General features: G+C 34.7%; 1 protein-coding gene across 1 annotated transcript in view; it reads left to right on the forward strand.

Annotated features, from left to right (window-relative positions):
- MYCBP2 (MYC binding protein 2) overlaps positions 1 to 21,268 on the forward strand; it is a 262,243-nt gene that overhangs the window by 11,847 nt on the left and 229,128 nt on the right. Inside the window, exons 2-3 of the mRNA XM_041731051.1 lie at positions 16,421 to 16,496; positions 20,877 to 21,092. Of these exons, the coding sequence (XP_041586985.1) occupies positions 16,421 to 16,496; positions 20,877 to 21,092 (292 nt within the window). The remainder of the gene's footprint in view (positions 1 to 16,420; positions 16,497 to 20,876; positions 21,093 to 21,268) is intronic.

Below are 21,268 nucleotides of genomic sequence, written 5' to 3' on the forward strand. Positions count from 1 at the left end.
AAATTTCGTTTCTTTAATACATATAGGGATTATCAGATTTTTTTATTTCTCATGTCAACTTTTGGAGAAGTTTATCCATTTCATCTAAATTGTTGAACATTTTGGCAGAAAGTTACTCAGCATTCTTTTATTCTTTAATGTCTGGAATCTGTGGTGATAATTCTTTTCATTCCTCATGTTGGAGTTTTCTCTGTCTTTAATCAGAGAGGGAGTACTCTCCTCTCTCTTTAAACAGGAGTTTGTCAATTTTGTTTATGAGTTCAAAGTAATAACTTTTGGCTTTGTTAATTTTCTCTATTAATGATCTGTTTTCTCCCTTACTGATTTTTTTTTTCCGTCATCAGTATAACTTCTACTTTGAATTTGCTCTTCTAGTTTCTTAAGATGGAATCTTAGGTCATTGATTTTAGACTTCTCTTCTAGCAGAAGTATTTAAAACTAATTTTTCATGTAAGCACTGATTTAGTTGTATACAACTGTTTTGATATTCTGAATAGTCCTTGTCATTTAGTTTAAAATATTTCCTAATTTTTTTGTAATTTTGTCTTTGATCCATACATTATTTAGAATTATTTCACTTAACCTTCAGATATTTGGTATTTTCTTAATATGTATTATTATTATTACATTTTATTGCATACTTTTGTTTGATTTCAGTCTTTTAAAATTTATTGAGATAAGCCTTATTTCCCAGGATATGACCTTGATGATTGTACCATGTATACTTGAAAAGGATGTGTGTTCTGCCACTTTTGCATGTAGGATTCTATGTCGGTTCAAGTTGTTGATGGTATTATTTGGATCTTTTTGGTACTCATTTTTGTCTAATTCTATCAGTTATTGAGAGACTGGTATTGAAAATATCCTACTTTAACTTGGATTTGGATTTGTCCTTTTAATATTCTCAGTTTTTGCTTCGTATACTTTAGAGCTCTACTATTTGGTACATATACATATATAATCATTAGAACTTCTTGATAAATTATTCTTTTATTTCATTATGACACATCTCTCCTTATCCATAGTAACATTCTTTGTCTTGTGCTTATTTTATCTGATATTAAAATGGCCTCTTCAGCCTTTTTGTGCTTACTGTTTGGATGGTCAGATTTTTCCCATCCATTTACTTTTGTAATTTTCTCTATTTTTATATTTAAAGTTTCTCTCCCTTAGGCAGCATGTGTAGGGTTTTGCTTTTTGTTTGTTTGTTTGTTTTTATCTGCTTTGTCAATCTTTGCCTGTTACTTGGAGAGTTTAGATTATTAGCATTTAACATAATTATTGATATGGTTGGTTTTAGATCCATCATTATATTGTCTATGTTTTCTTCTTTGTTTTTTGTTCCTCTCTTCCTTTTTTCTGGTTTCTTTTGGATTATTCTTTAGTATCCTGTTTTAATATAGCTATTGGCCTTTTGGCTTTATATTTAAAGCCAAATATTTTATATTTGGCCTACATTTAATATATTAAATATATATTTATGTATTTATATATATTAATATATTTTATATTAATATAAAATATATTAAGTTTTTTAATATTTAATATTTTTTATATTTGAATGCCCTAGGGATTGCAGTGTCTATACTTAACCTTTCACAACCTACTTAGAGTTACTGTTATACTGCTTGACTTAAAATAGAGAAACCTTGCAACCATACAGATCCTTTTTCCCCCTTTATTTCATTACCTGCCCTCCTTATGTTATAGTTATATATGTTTATGGCTGCATGCTTTGAAAACCTTAACATAAATATTATAATTTTTGCTGTTAGTAGGGGTGATATTTTAAAGAACTGAAAGGAAAAAAATGGTATTTTGTGTTTCTCTGTGTATATATTATTTCTATTCTTCCTTCATTCCTAAAGATGTCACATTTCCTTTCAGTACTTTAGCATTTCTTGTACAGCAGTCTGCTGGGGTAAACTTGTCTTTGTTTTTCTTCATCTGAGGATGTCTTCATTTTGCTTTCATTGCTAAAGGATATTTTAGGTGGATGTCAAATTCTGAGTAGGCCTTGCTTTCTTTCAATATTTTAATGATGTTGCTCCACTGCCTTTTCACCATTATGATTTCTGATGAGGAAGTTGGTAATTTTGAATCTTACTTCCTTCTTTGTAGTATGTAATGTTTCTCTGCTTTCAAGAATTTTTTTGGGTTTTGGTTTTGGTTTTCAGAATTTTGATTTGATGTGTCTGGTCATTATTTTCTTTGAGCTTAACCTCGTTGAAGAATACCCAGCTTCTTGAATCTGTAAATTTGTCTTTCACTAAATTTGTGATGCCATCGTTTCTTAAAATATTCTGCCCTAATTTCTTTCTTCCTTCCAAGTTCCAGTGGCAATTATAGTAAAACATTTAAGTTTGTCCCACAGGTCTCTGTTAGTTTTTCCTTTTGACAAGGTTTTCTTCTCTTGGTTCTTCAGATTTGATACTTTAAAAAAAAAAATTTGTTTATGGAATGCCTGGGTGGCTCAGTGGTTAAGCATCTATCTGCCTTCGGCTCAGGGTATGATCACTGTCATGGGATCTAGTCCTGCATTGGGCTCCTTGCGAGGAGCCTTCTTCTCTTCTGCCTATGTCTCTGCTTCTCTCTCTCTGTCTCATGAATAAATAAATAAAATCTTTAAAAAAATATTTTATTTATTAGAGAGCACGCACAAGCAAGGGGAGCGTCGAGCAGAGATGGAGGGAGAAGGAGAAGCAGACTCCCCACTAAGCAGGGAGCCAGATCCAGAGATCCATTCCAGATCTCAGGATCATGACCTGAGCCCAAGGCAGAAACTTAACTGAGCCACCCAAGAGCCCCAAATTTGATACATTTTAATGATCCATTTTCAAGTGTGGGTTTGTAAACAGAATTAGGGAATCCATTTCTCTTTATCTTTCTCCTTTTCAGGATTTTCTTCACATTCTCTAGCACTCAGAAGCCCCTTTCCTCAATTCCACTGGCCAGAAAGATAAGGTTTCCTTGGAGGTTTGACTTCTGGGTTGTTGCTTTGTATGCAGTGATTGTTTCCTGGCTTTTGGGCAAAGCTGTTAGAGGAAAAAATAATTGAACTGGAAAGCTCACTTTCCTGTGGGTCACTTTTCCAAGTTTAACTCCACTCTACAATATGCTTTTGTTTGCTCTTCAGAGTCCTCAAGTAATTTTTTCTTTCTTTTCTTTTTTTCTTCTTGTATTTTGTCCACAGTTCTTAGTTGTAAACATTGGGAAAGATCAGCTGTATTTTGGTTTATGTCACCATATTAGAATCAGAATTATTTCTCTGACTGCTCTTAAGATTTTCTTTTTTACCTTTGATTTTTATAATCTGACTATGCTGTACCTAAAGTTTTTGTGTGTCTTTGTTTAGCTTGTGCTTGGTATTCGTTGAATTTCCGAGATCTATGTGATAATTTTTGTTTAATTTGGCACATTTTGGCCTTTATTTCCTCATATTATTTCAAATTCAGTCTAATTTCCTTCTGGGAATAATACTGCTATACATGTATGAGATTGCTTGAAACTGTCTCATGGGTGAAGGGTCAGCAAACTTAATTCTGTATAGGGTCAAATACCCTACAGTATTTAGGCTTTGGGATAGTACAATCTCTATTGCAACTGTTCAACTCTTGTTACAGTTTGAAAGCAGCCATGGGCAATAAATATGTAAGCAGATGAGCATGGCTGTGTTCCAGTATAACTGTATTTACAAAGATAGGTGTCAGACTAAATTTGAACTGCAGACCGTAATTCCCAAGGGAGACTGTTAAAATTGCTGGAGCTACATTATAAATTCAGGGATAAAAATCAACCAAGTGCAAAATGGAAATATTCGCAGTAACTAAAGTGGGGGGAACTAGGTGAATGAGAATAAGGGCATAGAAGAGACTAGACACATATGTTAGGACCAGGTTATTATGTTCAAATCTTGCTTTATTTGAGAACAGTAGTGGTAGTGTTAAGCTTTGAATTTATAAAAATATCTCTGGTAGCATTATGGAGAATGAAAGGTACAGAACCCCAAAGCAAGACTACCTTTAAAGAAACAATTGTAGTTCTGATGGATGGTAATAAATCCTGAAAAAAGGGGAATAGATGAAACAGTGGATTAGAGAATGTTTTGGTGTTAGAAAGATGAAGAAAGAATGATAGAACAGGTGACTAGATTTCAAGTATAGAAATAACAATGCCTTATTTCTATATGGTAAGAGAGGAGGAGCTAGTTTCTCAAGAGTCCATTCTTTTTTTGTTTTTTAAGACTTTATTTATTTATTCATAGAGACAGAGAGAGAGGCAGAGACACAGGCAGAGGGAGAAGCAGGCTCCATGCAGGGAGCCCGACGTGGGACTCGATCCAGGGTCTCCGGGATCACGCCCTGGCCGCAGGCGGCGCTGAACCGCTGCGCCACCAGGGCTGCCCTCAAGAATCCATTCTTGAGAATGGTACCCTTCTCTATAAATTTTCCTTCTTGGTTATTTCAGTCAGTCCTGTAATTTCAGTTATTACCTAATTGTTTTTTACTTCCTGGTGTGTGGATTATAGTTAAAACCTTTCCCTTGATCTCTAGACCTGTAATTTGAAAAGTCTTTATCAAACTCTATCAATCCTATCTCAAATACATTATGTTCAGTATATTCAAAGGCTCCACGTGACCATAGCATTACTTACGCACTGCCTCTTTTCCTGGAGGTTAGCTAAATAGAAGTCTGAAGACCTCATCTTCAAGCTTGCATTAAGAGATCATAATGACCTAACACCCGCTCACCTCCATCCCATTTTTCCAGAAGGCAAGGTGAAATCACATTTCAGTGGGAAAGTAAATTGAAGTTAAATGAAGAAAGAAGAGTATTTAGAAATCAATGTTTAGGGGTACCTGAGTGGCTTAGTCAAGTGTCTGCCTTTGGCTCAGGTTATGATCTTAGGTTGCTGGGATCAAGCCCCACATTGGACTTCTGCTCAGGAGGGAATATGCTTCTCCCTCTCCTTCTGCCCCCCCCCCCCCCGCCCCCCGGCTTGTGCGCTATCTCAAATAAATAGTCTTTAAAGAAAAAAAAATCAGTGTTTAAAGGGGAAGAAGGAAGATGATAGCTTGAGGAAGGAGACAAAGAATTATCTTTTGGATAATAGATGCTGTAGTAGATGTTATTCGTGTCCTAAGCCATATCTATACTTTGGCATTTATCTCCATACTCTCTACTTATGCTTGTGACTTTCTACCTGAGAGCTTTCTTACTGGCCATAGAGACATTCTTGGCTTATGGGCAGGGCATGCCAGAAATACCAGAGTTAATGCCTTTAGAAAGGTTTTCAATCAGTGATGATGGATGAGGTATTGGTGGATAAATACCTCATTTTTCTCATCCTTCAGTTGGGGTAACTGAGCCATGTTCTGCATCATTCATCAGAGTTTTCCAGTAGAATCATGCTCTAGTTGCCCATCAGGATAACTGACTAATGCATTCCTTACTGACTGCCTTCCCTTCCCTGTTTTACTTTTGATCCCCCCCACCAGTGTTTTTCCTGACTCCCCTATCAAAACAGCTACTTTTACATAATTCTTTGAATCAAGTCTGCTTCTGGGGAAACCCAAACCAAGGTAGACACTTTAGCATGATGATAATAAAATTTGTTTAGTACTTATTAAATACCAAGCATAACTCAAAGTGCTTTATAATACAATGGGAAAGGTACTATTTTCACCCTGTTTTACAAATGAGACAACTGAGTAAGAGAAGGTTAAGTAGCTTTCACAGATCACAGCTAAAAAAATGACACAGCCTGCATTTGAACCTAGGTCATTTGTCTCTAAATTCTGTACTCTTAACCTGGTAGACTGAGGGAGAGAAGTGAGGAATAATGAACAAAAAAGAGAGAATGGAGGTAATTTATGGAGTAATGGCCTGTAGAGAACATTTCATGTTGCGTAGAAGGAAAGTAAAAGGAGTAGCTTCCTAATGGAGTCCTCATTTAATCAGCAAAGAAGTGGGTTGGATGATCTAATCTGAACTAAACAGTTTGGGGTGGGAATTTGAAGTAGCTAGAAAGATTGTCAATTTTTATGGTAGATGTACCTTTATTGTCAGAGAACATAGCTGGCTCTAGACCAGCATTCCAATGATGTTCATGAACTCTCAGTAATTATTGTTAGGGTTGTTATGGATTATTAAAGGCAAAGTTTGTAAAATATGAATGTAGAAATATAGTATATGAACAGAAAATTCTCATGAGAAGTAATATATATACTAAACATTTAAAGGACAGAAAAAGGACCTATTAAAGAAGAGTGAGAAAGAATCATCATAAAAGGTAGAAGGAGCACTAAAATAAGGGTTGAAGCCAAGGGGGTAGGGGAAGGTTTCTAGAGAAGTAGACAGACAATACTCATACATGGAAGAATATGAAAGATAAAGTCTGAAGCTAGGGAATTCAATAGGCAACAAGGAAGTTTGTGGTATTGTCTCATATACTAGTAGGAGTTTGATAGTAAGGGATTGAAAAAGTTCAAGACAGTTTTTCCTTAAGAAATTTAGTGATGAAGAGAAATAGAGAACTATTTAACTATTATTTTTTCTTCTGGGGTTAGAAATCCTAGATAAAAGAGATTAAAGAGTGAACAAAGAGAGGATGTAACTGGTTGAGTAAAATCCTGAGGATGGTGAATAAGATGGGGTCCAGTGTGTGAGAAGTATAGTTGGATGGAGTAATGGCTGTCTCTTTTGGGATGATGGAAGTTGGAGGAGGTGTCAGAACTAGAGGTCTCAGGGACATATTTCCAGCCTTTTTATCTTTCTGTGCTGAATTCTAGATACTTTTTTCCAGTCTCTTCAAATTCTGTATTCACCTGTGTCTGATATGCAGCAAACCAATCTAGTGAGTCTTTAATTTCAGTTATTATATTTTTCCACTTTCATAGAAGTTTGATTTGATTCTCTTTCATATATGCTATATTCCCCATACACTCCAGATATTTTAAAGCTAGTCTTTTGTTTCTTTGAATTTGGTAAGCATAGTTGTGTCTGAAAATTACACCTGCACTCTGTTTTGATGTTTTTCTGTTGTCTATTTTGGCTAGTCCTCAAGGTGCCTTGTATCTTTGCGGGCCTGCTTCTTTGACTGCTGTCAAACCCTTATGGTAGCTCTCTGAGGCCTGGGGTGAATAAATTGTCCTTAGAAAGTTTTATGGTTGCTTCATGGCTTGAGTCTTTCTTATCCACTTAGGCTATGTGTATCTGCAATATAAATCTGAATGAGGCATGGTTTAAAGTCCTAACTTTTCAGAGACTCATCTCCTCACTCTCTACTCTGTCTTTTTGTTATGTTGCTCTGCCCACTGCCAAGGTGGTTTTATTTATAGTTCTTATCGCCCATCCCCACCCCCATATGAAGACTTCTAAATAGATCAAGAGATTGAAGCTATATATAGGAAAGATTGAAGCTGTATTTAGGAAATCTGTTTGCATCTCTCTCCTAGATCAGTTTGAAATGCTGAAATCTTTTCTTGTTACTAATTATCAGCCTAGGAAAGTAAATAAAAGTTTTCTACTTAGTAATCAGACTACTGTTCCTCCCTAATTTATTCAGTGAGGCTGAACACAATGATGAGAGTATCATTACATTAATTACACAGGAGAAATAAGTCTGGCTTATATAGAAAAACTTCAGTTTACATATAGTGTTTTATAAATTAGTTGATTTTTTAAAAATTGGTGTTGTATCCAGTAAGCTGGATAATTCACTTATATTTTTGTGGATTACTTTGCACTTTCTATAAACACAGGTTATCTACAAGTAAAAATGCTTTACTGTTTTCAGCCATTATGATCTTTATTGTTGTTTAATTTATTGACTTCCAGATAAAGTAATTACCAGATTATTTTTTTCCTGCCTTACTGAGGCATTTCAACACAAGTAATTGTTAAGTTCTATGAAATACTTTTTCTTTTTTCTATTGAAATGTTTGTATTTTTTCCTTATTTTTTTATCCTCTTGAATTACATTGATTAGATTTTACAATTTATCTTTTTTATAAGTTGCTGAGCACTCAAATTATGTTTAGATTAGTGGCTTTTTTTCTCTCAATTTTTAATTGAGATATAATTCATATATCATGAAACACACTATGTAGAAGTACACAAATCAGTGGTTTTAGTATACTAACAAAGTTGTGCACCAGAACATTTTTCTTCACCCACAAAAGAAATCCCATACCCATTGGCAGTCACTCCTCTTCTCTTTTCCATTAGCCCCTAGCAACTGCTCATCAGCTTCCTGTTTCAATGGATTTGTCTAATCTGGACATTTAATATAAATGGAATCATACAATTTGTGACTGTTGGTGGCCTTTGTTTCTCTCACTTAGCATACTGCTCTCAAGGTTCATCCATAAGGTAGCATGTGTCTACTCCATTCTTTTTTTTTATGGCTGAATAACATCCTGTTGTGTGGATGTGCCACATTTGTTTATCCACTTGTCAATTGAGAAACATTTGGGTTCTTTCCACTTTTTGGCTTTTGTAGTATTTTTGCCTCTTTGTTCATGGGAGATATTGGCTTGAAATTTTCTTATTTTGAAATGCTCTTCAGATTTTGGTATCAGAATTATACTAGTCTCAAAATGGGAAAAGTTTCTTCCTTTTATATTCATAGAAATTGAAATTGTTTGAAATAGTGTGCCAGTGAATTAAGTATTTAAAGGAATTTTCTGGTGTAGCTACTGAATCTACAGTTTTCTTTGTGGGAAGGTTTTGGCTAGGGATTCACTTTCTTTAACAGATATAAGTCTATTCAGACTTGTATTTCTTCCTTGTTTTATATTGAGAAGTTACATTTTTCAATAGAGTTTGCCCTCGTAAATTGTGAAATTTATGGGCAGTGTCTATAATGATGTCCTCCTTTTAAAAATGTTTTATTTATTTATTCATGAGAGACACACAGAGAGAGGCAGAGACACAGGCAGAGGGAGAAGTAGGCTCCATGCAGAGAGCCCTATGCGGGACTCCATCCTGGGACTCCAGGATCCCGCCCTTGGCCAAAGGCAGGCACTCAACCACTGAGCCATCCAGGTGTCCCTGATGTCCCCTTTCTTATTTCTCATATGGATAGTTGTGGTTTTATTTTTTCCCCTGACCAGTCTTGCTGGAGCAATCTTTCTTTATTAATCTTCTCTGGGAACCAGTTTTGGTTCCTTGATTTTCTCTATTGAATATCTGCTATTTTATTTGATATGTTTATTTGATATCTATGTATTTTATTGACATATGTTCTTTTGTTTCCCTCTTTTTACATTCTTGCTGTTGTTTCTTTAGCTTCTAAAGTTGAATGTCTAGATCATATACTTTCAGAATTTGTTTCATTATATGCATTTATATCCATGCAAAAAGCTATACATTTTCCCTAAGCGTTACTTCAGCTGCATTTCACAAGTTTGGATATGTCATGTATCATTTTCATTTAATTGAAAATATTTTCTGATTTCCATTTTAACTTTCTATTATAGCTCGTTGACTCATAGGCTATTTAAAATCTGGGTTTTGTTTTGTTTTAGATTTCTGAACATTTGGAAATATCTGAGTTTTCTTTCTGTTGGTCTTTAGTTCCATGATCACAATCACAGTCTTTGGAAATTTGTTGAGACTTAGTCTGTGATCCAGCATTGTCTATTGTGGTAAATATTTGCATTAGAAAAGAATGTACATTCTGCATTTGATAGGTGTGATTTTTTTTTTCTAGGTATGTCAGTTAGGTCAAGTTGATTAATCATGTTTTAAAGTTTTTCCTTATCCATCATGTTTTGTCTTCTACTTGTTCTGTCAATTAGAGAGAGGTATGTTAAAATCTGATCTTTTAATTGTAAGTTTGTGTTTCTCCTTTTTCTTGACTCAATTTTGCTTTGTATGTTTTGAAGTTCTGTTATTATTAGATGCACTCAGATTTGAGATTGATGTGTTTTCCTATTGAATTGACCCATTAGCATTATGAAGTGCTCAGTTCATCTCTAATAATGCTTCTAGCCTTAACAAGGCCCGTGTGTTCAGAATGTATCTTCTCCATTTCTTCTGGTTTGGGTCTGTGTCCTTTTATTTAAAAATTTGACATAGCAATTATGAAAGACCTTCCTTTTGTATTTCTTGTAGTATTGGTATATTGACAGTGAATTATGTTAGCTTTTGTGGATCTAAACATTTTTATGTTCATTTTTAAAGGATATTTTTGGTAGGTACATATTTTTAGATTGCTATACCCCTCCTTCCCCAGTACTGTTCAACACAGAGAATGAAAGCTATCAATCTTACTGTTATTCTTTTGAGAGCATCTTTTTTCTCTTGTTACTTTTAAGATTTTCTTTTTATCCTTTGTTTCAGGAATTTGTGCCTAGCATTTGGTGTGCCTAAGTGTGGTTTTCTTTGCATTTTCTTGCAATCCCCTGAATTTCTTGAATTGAATTTCTTGAGTTGATTTCTTTCCTCACTTTTGTAAAATTGTCATTAATTATCTGTTCACATATTGCTTTTGTTCCATTTTTTTTCTATCTTGGATTTCAGTAACATGAATATGAGACCATTTGATTGTGTCCTACGTGTTTCATACTCTTTGTTTTATTCATCTCATTCTTTTCTCTGTGTTTGAGTTTGGATATTTCCCCTTGACCTATCTGTAAGTCCATGAATCCCATTTTCCTCTGGTCTGTTCTGATCTTAAAATCATCTGACAAGTTCTTGATTTCAGATATTTATTTTTTGGAAAATCAACTTGACTTTTTTTTTTTAAATCAATTCTATTGAAAATTACATCATCTCATCCTATTTTTCCATCTTTGCAGCTGTTTTAGATCCTTGCTTCCTAACTTAAGTATCAGTTATCTTGAGTCCGCCTGATTGGTTTTCTTTTGATGACCTGTCACATTATTTTGCTTCTTTGTTTATCTCTTAATTTGTTTATTATGTGCCTAGTATTGTGTGTAAAAAACACAATTTTTTGTTAGTTAACTCTGAAAGTTATTTTCTTTCAGAGTTTTGCTCTTGGCTGTGTTAGACAAGTAGGTTGTGGTGTTGAGAATATCTATCCAGTCATGGACTAAGTAGACTCTTCCCTTTATTGGGATTCTGTCTTCTAGACTTCGAGAGACTGGGAAATTGAAGGTCCTGTTGGTCCAGCCTCTCTATTATCCTGCATCCCATTACTAAGCCTCGTATTATTGAGAAAACTGGCTTTTCTGGATTTCCAGTCTCATTCCAGCTAAAGTACCACTAGTTTTTGGTTTTCTTTAGTAGAGTCCCTCTGCTTAAACTAAACTCAATTTGACCTCACTTTGCAAATATCCCATGGAAGAAAATGCTAATAGTTTGAGTTCACTGGGAAAGTGCTCTTTTGTCTCTGGAGTTTTAGTTTATTTGGTTCTTAATTACATCCACAGCATTCTTATGCTAGTGGCATTTTTGAAGGAAGAGCAGGGGCTTGCTTCTTTCTAGTACCTTATTTTAGGGAAGTAGAAGTCAGGAGTTTATCTTTGCAAAAAGAAAAGACAGTTTTAAAATGCTTATTTGTATAAGCATAATGGTATCTTGAACAGTTTTTATCTGTGTTGCCTATAATAGTTATGTTTTTTTTTTTTTCTAATATGAGCCTGTTTATCAAAGTACACTCTAGACCAGAGGTCAACAAACTATGGCACACAGATCAAATTGGCCCAGTGACTTGTTTTATTTGGCACTGTGAGCTAAGAATGGTTTTGACATTTTTAAAGGTTTTTTAAAAAGTTTTGTGGTACATAAAAATTATATGAAATTCAAACTTTAGTGTTCTGAAGTACTTTGTAATATAACCACACTTGTTTGTTTACATCTTGTCTATGTCTGTTCTCATACCATAATGGTTGAGTAGTAGCAACAGATCCTATAGCCTACAAAGTGAAAAGTATTTACAGTCTACCTCTTTACAGAAAAAAATTTGCCTATTCCTGTCTTAGACCATAGACTCAGGAATTGTTCATTTCTCATTACTAAGGGAAATTAAAATATTGAAATCTTAATCCTGAAGTTCTTTGAATTTGGGCTTATTAAAACTCGAGTATTTTAGAGTTAAAAGGAATCTCAGAAATAACCTCATTTATCTTATTATTTTACAAATGAAGAAGAAACTGATTCAGAGTGAGAGGTTTTTTTTAATTGAATTATTATGACTAATTTTTGTTTTTTAGAAAATAGACTCAGCAAAAAGCTGATAGAGAAACTAATGATCTGTATCATGGAACAACTTGCAAAAATCATTTGTTCTTATATTGCAGAAAAAAATGGTTTTCCTTAAACAACAAGCTATTAAGATTTCTTCTTTGGAATTTTTAAAGTAAATATTTTTAAAATAAATATTTAAAGAATGTTAATAGCCTTTGCCTTTTATTAGCACCCATAATTCTTTCAACTCTCACAGGTATGAGGTTCTTTTTGTGAAATGACTAAAAATGCTACAGGATCTTCCATACATTCGTCATTAAGTTCCTATTTGATTTAGGATTTAAAGTCTTAAATCATCATAGATTCCAAGGTGAATTGTTAATGTATAAGACTAATTTCTAGAGTTTTCTTTTATCTGTCCATCCTCAGATACCATGAAAAGTTTATTTAAACTTAGTTTTCAACTAAGCTTTTCCTTTAGTCATAACATATAATGGGATGCTAGCTTACTAACACATAGCATTTTTATTTTCTAATGTTGACTATAGATTTTCTTCATTTAACTTTTATTCCTGGTTCTTTTTGACAACTATTTACTTCTGATAAAACAAGTCAAATTAACAAAAACACAGTAAAATCAATTTGTGGGGATTTGGAAAAGCTGATTCTTTAACTTTATATTCAGGAATTGGTGGTTTTAGGTTCATTAAAATTGTAATTAATTAAATGCAAAACTAATTAAATGCATAGGAAGAAGTATTTTAGGAATATATATTAAAGCTGTTTGAACTTTAAAGATGTTCGTTAAACAAAAGAAACACAAGTATTGGTGTATATTTGTGAAAATTTTAGTCTTTGATAACTAGATTCAGAAAAGTCATTTTATTTGGTTTATATAGTCTGTTTCTCTGAAGATCGGTTTTGAATGAACCTTGACATTTTTCTAAATTGCATAGAAGGGGCTATCTGATTTCATTTAGTATAATAAAAGAGAAGTTGTTTTTCTAAACCATAGTGAGAGATACTACTTTCATTAACTTTTTGTTCATGTGATAATTCTTGAACATCCATAATATGTCAGGCACTGATGCAGGTGTTGGAAGTACAGAGTTGAAATAGAATTAATTCTTCATGCCCTCACTATGCTCATAGTTGAACAGATTGTCTAAGCATGTTTATCTATTCATTTGTAGCACACGATACTACTATTCATCAGTCTTTCTCTTTACTTTTATAGCATGCTTTTCCGGGAAATCTCCATGTACATGGTTTTCTGTTACTTCCTTTGCACCAAAATCTGCATAAAATAATTTCATGGATAGCTCCTAAATGGCTTACATATCCTTTAAATGTATTTATGTATCTACGACTCTATCCTTGATCCTCTGTGTATTTTATTCTGAGTAGTGCTTATAGCTGAAGCTCTAAACTTCTTCTTTTATCTCTTTCCTGTCTCCTTCCTCCTACTTTTTCTTTCTCTCAAAATAGTATTGAGTACTTTGTTCCAGGTATTTTTTATACAAAGAGGCTACAGCACTGCACAAGAAGCACATGGCCTCTGTACTCTTGGCACTTACAACCTGGTGAAGGAGTAGTGCATTAAACACATAACCCCATACAAAATTACAGTTGTAGACAACACAATGAAACACAAGTGTAAAATGACATGAGGGTGTGTGTTAAGGAAAGTAACCCTGTCTGGGAACATTACTGAGAAAGTGACGCTTATATTGGGACCTCAGAGATGAATGGTGGTTAGCAGAAGATGTGGGGGAGGAATACCAGGAAGAGGGAGGACCTTTGTGAAAGCCCGTAAGTAATTTAGCATATTCACACAACTGGAAGGATGTCTTGATGACTGGAATATGATGAACAAGTTGGAGGGTGATGCAAAAAGAGGCAGGAAAGCTGGCAGAGGTCAAATCTTGGTAGATCTTTTAAGCCATGCCAATGTTTTTGGACTCTTCCAAGATAATTGAGGAGATATTAGTAGGGTTTTAGGTGGGGTAATTACCTACTCAGATTTGTGTTTCTATTTTTTTTTTAAGATTTTATTTATTTATTAGAGAAGGCAGGGGTGTGCATGTGCAAATAAGCGCCTGTGAGCTGGGGGAGGAGCAGAGGGTGAGGGAGAGGGAATCCCAAATAGACCCAAGGCTTAGCCCGACATGGGGCTGTATGTCACAACTGCAAGATCATGACCTGAGCCAAAATTAAGAGTCAGATGTTCAACCAGCTGAGCCACCCTGGTGCCCCTCAGATTTGTGTTTTTAAAGGTTGACTTGGGTGTGAAGAGTAGTTTGAAGTGGGGCAAATGTGGATGTGCAGAAATGAGTTAAAAAGCTTTTATAATAGGGGCATCTGGGTCACGCCTTTTGAACATCTGCCTTTGGCTCAGGTTGTGATCCCTGGATCCTGGGATTGGGTCCCACAATCCCTCTGCCCATGTCTCTGCCTCTCTTTGTGTGTCTCTGTGATTAAATAAATAAATATAATCTAAAAACAAACAAACAAACAAACTTGGAATAGACCAGGCAAGAGGTGGTGGTAACTTAGATTATTAGAATTGCAGCAATAGACAGATTCAAGAACTATTTACAGGACATAATTGACAAGATTTTGTGATTATTTTGGTTTAGGGAGTAAAGCTGAAGGAACTGTCAAAGAGAAGTTTTCATATGCTTGTTTATGCCTATTTTGCTGACATTTTAGTATCTTGAACTCAGACATCTTTAAAATTGAAACTGAGTGGGTCAGTTAAGCAACTCTTTTTTTTTTTTTTTAGATTTTATTTATTTATTCATGAAAGACACAGGGAGAGAGAGAGAGAGAGGCAGACACACAGGCAGAGGGAGAAGTAGGCTCCATGCAGGGAGCCAGACGTGGGACTTGATCTAGGGTCTCCAGGATCACACCCTGGGCTGAAGGCAGTGCTAAACCGCTGAGCCACCCGGGCTGCCCTAGTTAAGCACCTCTTGATTTCGGCTCAGGTCAGTATCTCAGGGTTGTAAGATAGAGCCCAAAATTTGAAAATAAAATAGAATCCGTTTTTTCCTTTTAGAAACTAATTCTTCCCCATGACTTCCCCAATTTTGTGAATGACATCTCTACCTCCAGGTGGCCTAGGCATACAACTTTTGTTTTGGTCACAACTTCCACTAAATTGGTTACCACGTATTAAGGACTTGACCTTTGGCATCTAGAGTCTGTTCCTTCCCTTCCTTCTCTTCCTCTTTTCTTTTCTTCCCCTCCCCCACTCTCTGCTTCCTCCTTCTCCTCAGTAGCATCCTCTTGCTAGATCATTAAACTGTGTTTTTCATTGGTCTTTGAACTCCTTGAGGACAAGAACTGTCTTTTTCATCTTGTCTTTTTTAGTACCTAACAGTGTGTACCTCAACATTGGAGAGAGAAAAAAAGATAAAATAAAATAAAACAAAATACATTGTTTTCCTCAACTCTTGTTTCTTCCACTATAATTCTTACTCTTTGCCACATTTTTTCCCTCACTTTCTGAGTGGGTCATTTAAGGGCTTCCTTCTGTTTAAAGAAAAATTTGGTTTTAGGCCTGTGAGGTCATGAAAAACTGGCTGAGGATATGAAGAGTATGTGTTTGGGTTTTTTCTTTTCTTTTTTTTTTTTTTTCTTTTTTAAAGATTTTATTTATTTATTCATGACAGAGAGAGAGAGAGAGAGAGAGAGAGAGAGAGAGAGAGAGAGGCAGAGGGAGAAGCAGGCTCCATGCAGGGAGCCCGATGCAGGATTCTATCCTGGGTCTCCAAGATCACAACCTGGGCTGAAGGTGGCGCTAAACTGCTGGGCCACCAGGGCTGCCGGAGTTTGGGTTTTTTCTATAGTAATTCAGTAAAAATTGTGTCCTGTCCCTTTTTACACTATAGCCCTCACTACTACAAAGAGTCGATTTTTCTGGGAAGGGGATGTACTTGATATTTATTAGCATCCCCATTGTTGAATAGAAATTTTAAAAACTTTATTTAGTGCCATTTTGCATTTTTTAATTTTATAAAAATATTTGCAAAATTCAATTTTTAAAATCATTTAATGTATATTTCTTAGCTTTCCAGTATTGTTACTATCTCAGTAGCTTCATTGTGTGTTAGTATCTTATATGTACATCTAGAGTATATGATTTCAGAGAAAGAAAGTTTGTAGGAGAAATATTCAGATGTCTGCTTTGGAAGTATGTATTTTTCATAGCTTTATATATCCTAATAATGAACTTTCATAATTTTTTTTCCACTTTTAGGAATAAGAAAATTTTAAATAAAAAGAAGTTGAAAAGAAAACAGAAGAGCAAGTCAAAAGTGAAGACAAGAAGCAAGGTAAAACTGCTGACAATTTATAGGGAGTAAGAACTTTTTCATACACTAATTGGAGTAAAAATGCCAAGATTAAAAATGTATAACTAGCACTATTTTTCTATTTTTTATTTTAATTTTTTAAAAAGCCTTTTATTACTTGGTTACACTAGTTAGTTTCATCTTTGGAGCCTCTCATGGCCAGTAGCCTGGAAGTTAGTATCTGGTTGCTGAAAATTATTTACTATTTATTCATGTGATTTTTGATCAGTTCTTTGGCAGACCATACCCATTTCTCTTCTCTTTTTTTCCCCCCACTCTGACTACATGTTCTACAAACTGAGTAAAATTGGCTTGTGAGTTGGGACTTGGATTTGGCCTATGCACATGTCATGAGTTAGGGAGAATCTTGGTGTATCCATATTGTTCTGAGCTCCTTTTGATGGTGGGTGGCTGTGCAAAAGAAAAGGCAATATAGAATATTTGAGTTAAATGAGACCATAGAGAGCAAGGATCCTTTTTTTTTCCATCTAATGCAGAAATCTTCTCTATTAAATCTTTAACATTTTTACTTTCTACCAGAGTCTTTTCTTTTGAATGGTACCGAGAAGCCAAGACAGGAGAAAGAGAGGAGTCATAACCATGATTTCTAAACAGCTCTGCTTCTGGTTAAAGAAACAATAATAGCTTAGCTTGGCCTGTAGTTCATATTTTAAGTTCTAAAGACAATTGTTTCCAACCCTTGTTAATTAGTGTTCTTGCCATTTTGTAACTGAGAGAAATATACATTAAAGTAGTAAACCAAAAAATAAAATTATAGGGGATGAAATTTATCTAGTGGCTCTATCTTGAGACACAGCTGGATCCTAGGGATTCAGTAATGTCATCAAATCTGTGTCTTTATCTCTTGCTTCTGCTTTCTTTTGTGTGTGGGCTTATTACCTGTGGCTGAGGACTAAGGCTGCTGGGAGCTCCAGCTTCATTTTCTTTGAGCAAGTTCTAGCAGAAAGTCTTGGGTATGATTTTTGATTGATCTTCATCACTCTGGCCTTAGTGATGGGGTACTTTGGTTAGACTGAGTTATGTTTATAACCCTGTGATGGGTGATAGGTGAGTACCTTGATGAGCAGGTCATGTGAAATGGGAGGGGGTAGTTACCCTACAGAAAATGTTGCTGGGTGGGCAGGTAAATAATATGTGTTCACTATATCATTTCTTATTACTACTGCTTTTGGAGTAAAAGAGGGAAGTGGAGAACATTCTCAATATACTTGATGTATAGTCATTTGGATTTTCAACCTCTACCCCTTTTCCACTTTTTGGTGTTATGTGAAAACCAGACTATGGGAATCTTGAAAAATTTTAAAAAATTGAGATTATCATAGTAATGTGGTTGTAAGAAATAATACGGCGATCCTGTATACTTATTTGTTTTTTCCAATTGCTAAGTTATTGCATCAATTAATGTAGTAAACTTCACATATCGATACTGACCCAGCCTACTGAATTTATTAAAATTTCACCAGTTTTACATGTACTCATTTGTGTTTGTATGTGTATGTATATTTAGCTCTATGCGATTTTATCACATGTGTGGATGGATCTGTGGACCATTATCACAGTCAATATATAGGAGTTCCATTACAAGGGTCTTTTTTGCTACTTTTGAAATAGCCACAGACATCCCCCCCCCCCCACACACACACACCATCTCCTTAGCTTCCGGCAATCACTTATCTATTTGCCATTTCTATAATTTTTTCATTTCAAGAATATTATATAAATGTAATCATGGGGATTAGCCTTTGCTGCTCAGTGTAATTCCCTTGACATTTTCCAAGTTGTTGCAAATATCATTAGTTTATACCTTTTTATTGCTGAGTAAGCTTTCCATGGTAAAGATATACCATGATTTGTTTAACCATTCATCCATTAAAGGAGGGATCCCTGGGTGGCGCAGTGGTTTGGCGCTTGCCTTTGGCCCAGGGCGCGATCTTGGAGACCTGGGATCGAATCCCACGTCGGGCTCCCGGTGCATGGAGCCTGCTTCTCCCTCTGCCTGTGTCTCTGCCTCTCTCTCTCTCTGTGTGTGACTATCATAAATAAATAAAAATTAAAAACAAACAAACAAAAAAAACATCCATTAAAGGACATCTGAATTGTCTCTTGTTTTTGGTTATTTTGAATGAATCTGTTATGAATATTCATGTGCTGGTTTTTGAATGAACATAAGTTTTTATTTCTTTGGTATAAATCCAGTTCAGTTGCTGGATTGTACTGTAAGGTACATATTTAATTTTGTAAGAAACTGCCATGGTTTTTTCTGGATGGCTGGATGATTTTACATTACCATTAACAATGTAGTTAATGGTACAGTTTCTCCAGTTTCTCTGTATCTTTACCAGCACTTGGTGTTGTCATTATTTTTTATTCTAGCCAGTCTGATACTATACTATATACTATATCTCATTTTGTTTTAATTTGCATTTTCCTAGTGGCTCACCATAGTGAATTTATTAGTTAGCTTCTGTATATCTTCTTTGGTGATATGCTTATTCATGTCTTTTGCCCATTTTCTAAATTGAATTGCTTATATGTTTTTTACTTTTGAGTTTTGAAAATTCTTTATATATTTTGCATGCTAGTCTTTTGTCAGGTATGTGATTTGCAGGTATTATCTATCAGTCCGTAACTCTACTGCTATTATTCTTTAAATTCTAATTTCCAGTTGTTCATTTTAAGTACAAAAATACACTGACTTTTTTTTTTAATATTATCTGGTATCCTATGATTTTGCTAAATCTGCATGTTTTTTTCTAGTGGCTTTTTTCAGACATCTTAAGGTTCTCTACATGTCTTCTGCAAATAAATTTGTTTTTTAGTAGATATTTTTTCCTTTCTGACTATACCTTGTAGTCATTTTTCTTGGTTTATTACCCTGCATATCTAGTACAATGTTGAATCATATTGCTGAGAATAGGTATCTTTTCCTTGTTTGCATCTTAGGATGCAGGCATTAAGTCTGTGTTAGCTGTGGGTGTTTCATAGATGCCCTGTATCCAGTTGTGGACATTTCCTTTTATTCCTAGTTTACTTACACTTTTTTATCATGAATAGGTGTTTGATTTGTCTCAAATGCTTATTCTGTGTTTATTTAGAGAATCATATGGTCGGTGTTTTAAATTATTTTTGTTGATATGGGGAATTATACTGATTCCTTTTCTAGTGTTGTAAACAGCCGATTTTTTGGTCATAATGTATTATCTTTTTCATATGTTCTTGAATTTGGTTTGCTAATAATTGGTTGCTTTTAATATCTATGGAAGGCATACTTACACATTATTTGTCAATTAACTTTGTTATGTTTTTTTCTAACAAGGAGTATTTCACTTTTCCCCCAATTATTTATGGAAGAAGGGAAGAATTTTGAGACCAGTCGTTTTGGTATTTGAGGCGTACTTCTGATATTTTTTGGAACTTGCATTAATAGAATGTCTTAAACCAGTTCTGTATATTTATAATTTAAATGTTGATCTCAAAAGCACGATTGTGGTTTGATGAATAAAATACTGCGCCCAACCAGAAATTGACTAGTTTTAATAATTAAATTACCAATCATGAGGGAGGCCTGGGTGGCTGGCTCAAGTGATTGAGTGTCTGCTTTTGGCTCAGGTTGTAATCCTGGGGTCCTGGGATTGAGTCCTACCATCAGGCAGGAACTGATTCTCCCTCTGCCTATGTCTCTGCCTCTCTATGTGTCTCTCATGAATAAATTAATAAAATATTTTTTTTTTAATTATGAAGCATGTAATTTTTAGTATTTATTAAAACTGATAGCTAGGAGAGAGCTTCAGGAAAGCATATGTCCATAATCTGCAGAAATCTAATTTCCTAACATTACCAGTATTTGAGAATGAAAATAGAAGAATTGATTAAAATTAAGATGGTTTTTTTTTTTTCGGTTCTGATTTCTGTTGAAGTCCCTAAATCCACTTTTAAAAGAAATAAAAATTTAATTCAACATTTGTAGTAGGTCATTGAGACTCTGTAATATACATCTGGTGTCCCCTACAAAAGCACCAAATTAATATTCTGTAATACTACAACAGTTGAGCTTTGTTGGCTCTATTCCTATCATGGGATAAAAGGGTATTCCTATTAGACTCTTTGCCAGTCTCCAGCCCTTGTCAGTTTGGTTATTGCTGTGTTAAGTAGAAATTTGTGAAATGTAGAAGAAAGGGTACTTACTATAAATTGAATCAGTAGACTTAGATTATCTTTGTTGTGTCACTTATTGACTTCTGTAACTCATCTAGCATGTTTAATCTTTAATTTTTATTTAAAGTGAGAATTGGTGATGATGGAAAAGAATATGAAATTGAAATATTATATCTTCTATTTCAGTCTGAAAACTTGGAGAATACAATAATCATACCAGATATCAAATTACATAGCAATCCTTCTGCATTTAATATTTATTGCAATGTACGCCATTGCGTTCTGGAATGGCAGAAAAAGGAAACATCGTTAGCAGCTGCATCCAAGAACTCTGTGCAGAGTGGAGAATCAGATAGTGATGAAGAGGAGGAATCCAAAGAGCCCCCTATCAAGCTTCCAAAGGTAAGTCACTAAGTTCCACATGGATGGATAACCTACAGATGTTTTGGCTATAGTACATATATTTGCAGTGCTAAAATACCTTGCAGTTTATAAAATTGTGCACTAAAAATTAACAGCGCTTATTGGTAAAAACAGGCCTGGGGCCGACCAGGAAAACTCTGCAACTTTATAACTGG

This window comes from Vulpes lagopus, chromosome 16 (assembly GCF_018345385.1).
Source record: "Vulpes lagopus strain Blue_001 chromosome 16, ASM1834538v1, whole genome shotgun sequence".
Taxonomy (NCBI): Eukaryota; Metazoa; Chordata; class Mammalia; order Carnivora; family Canidae; genus Vulpes; species Vulpes lagopus.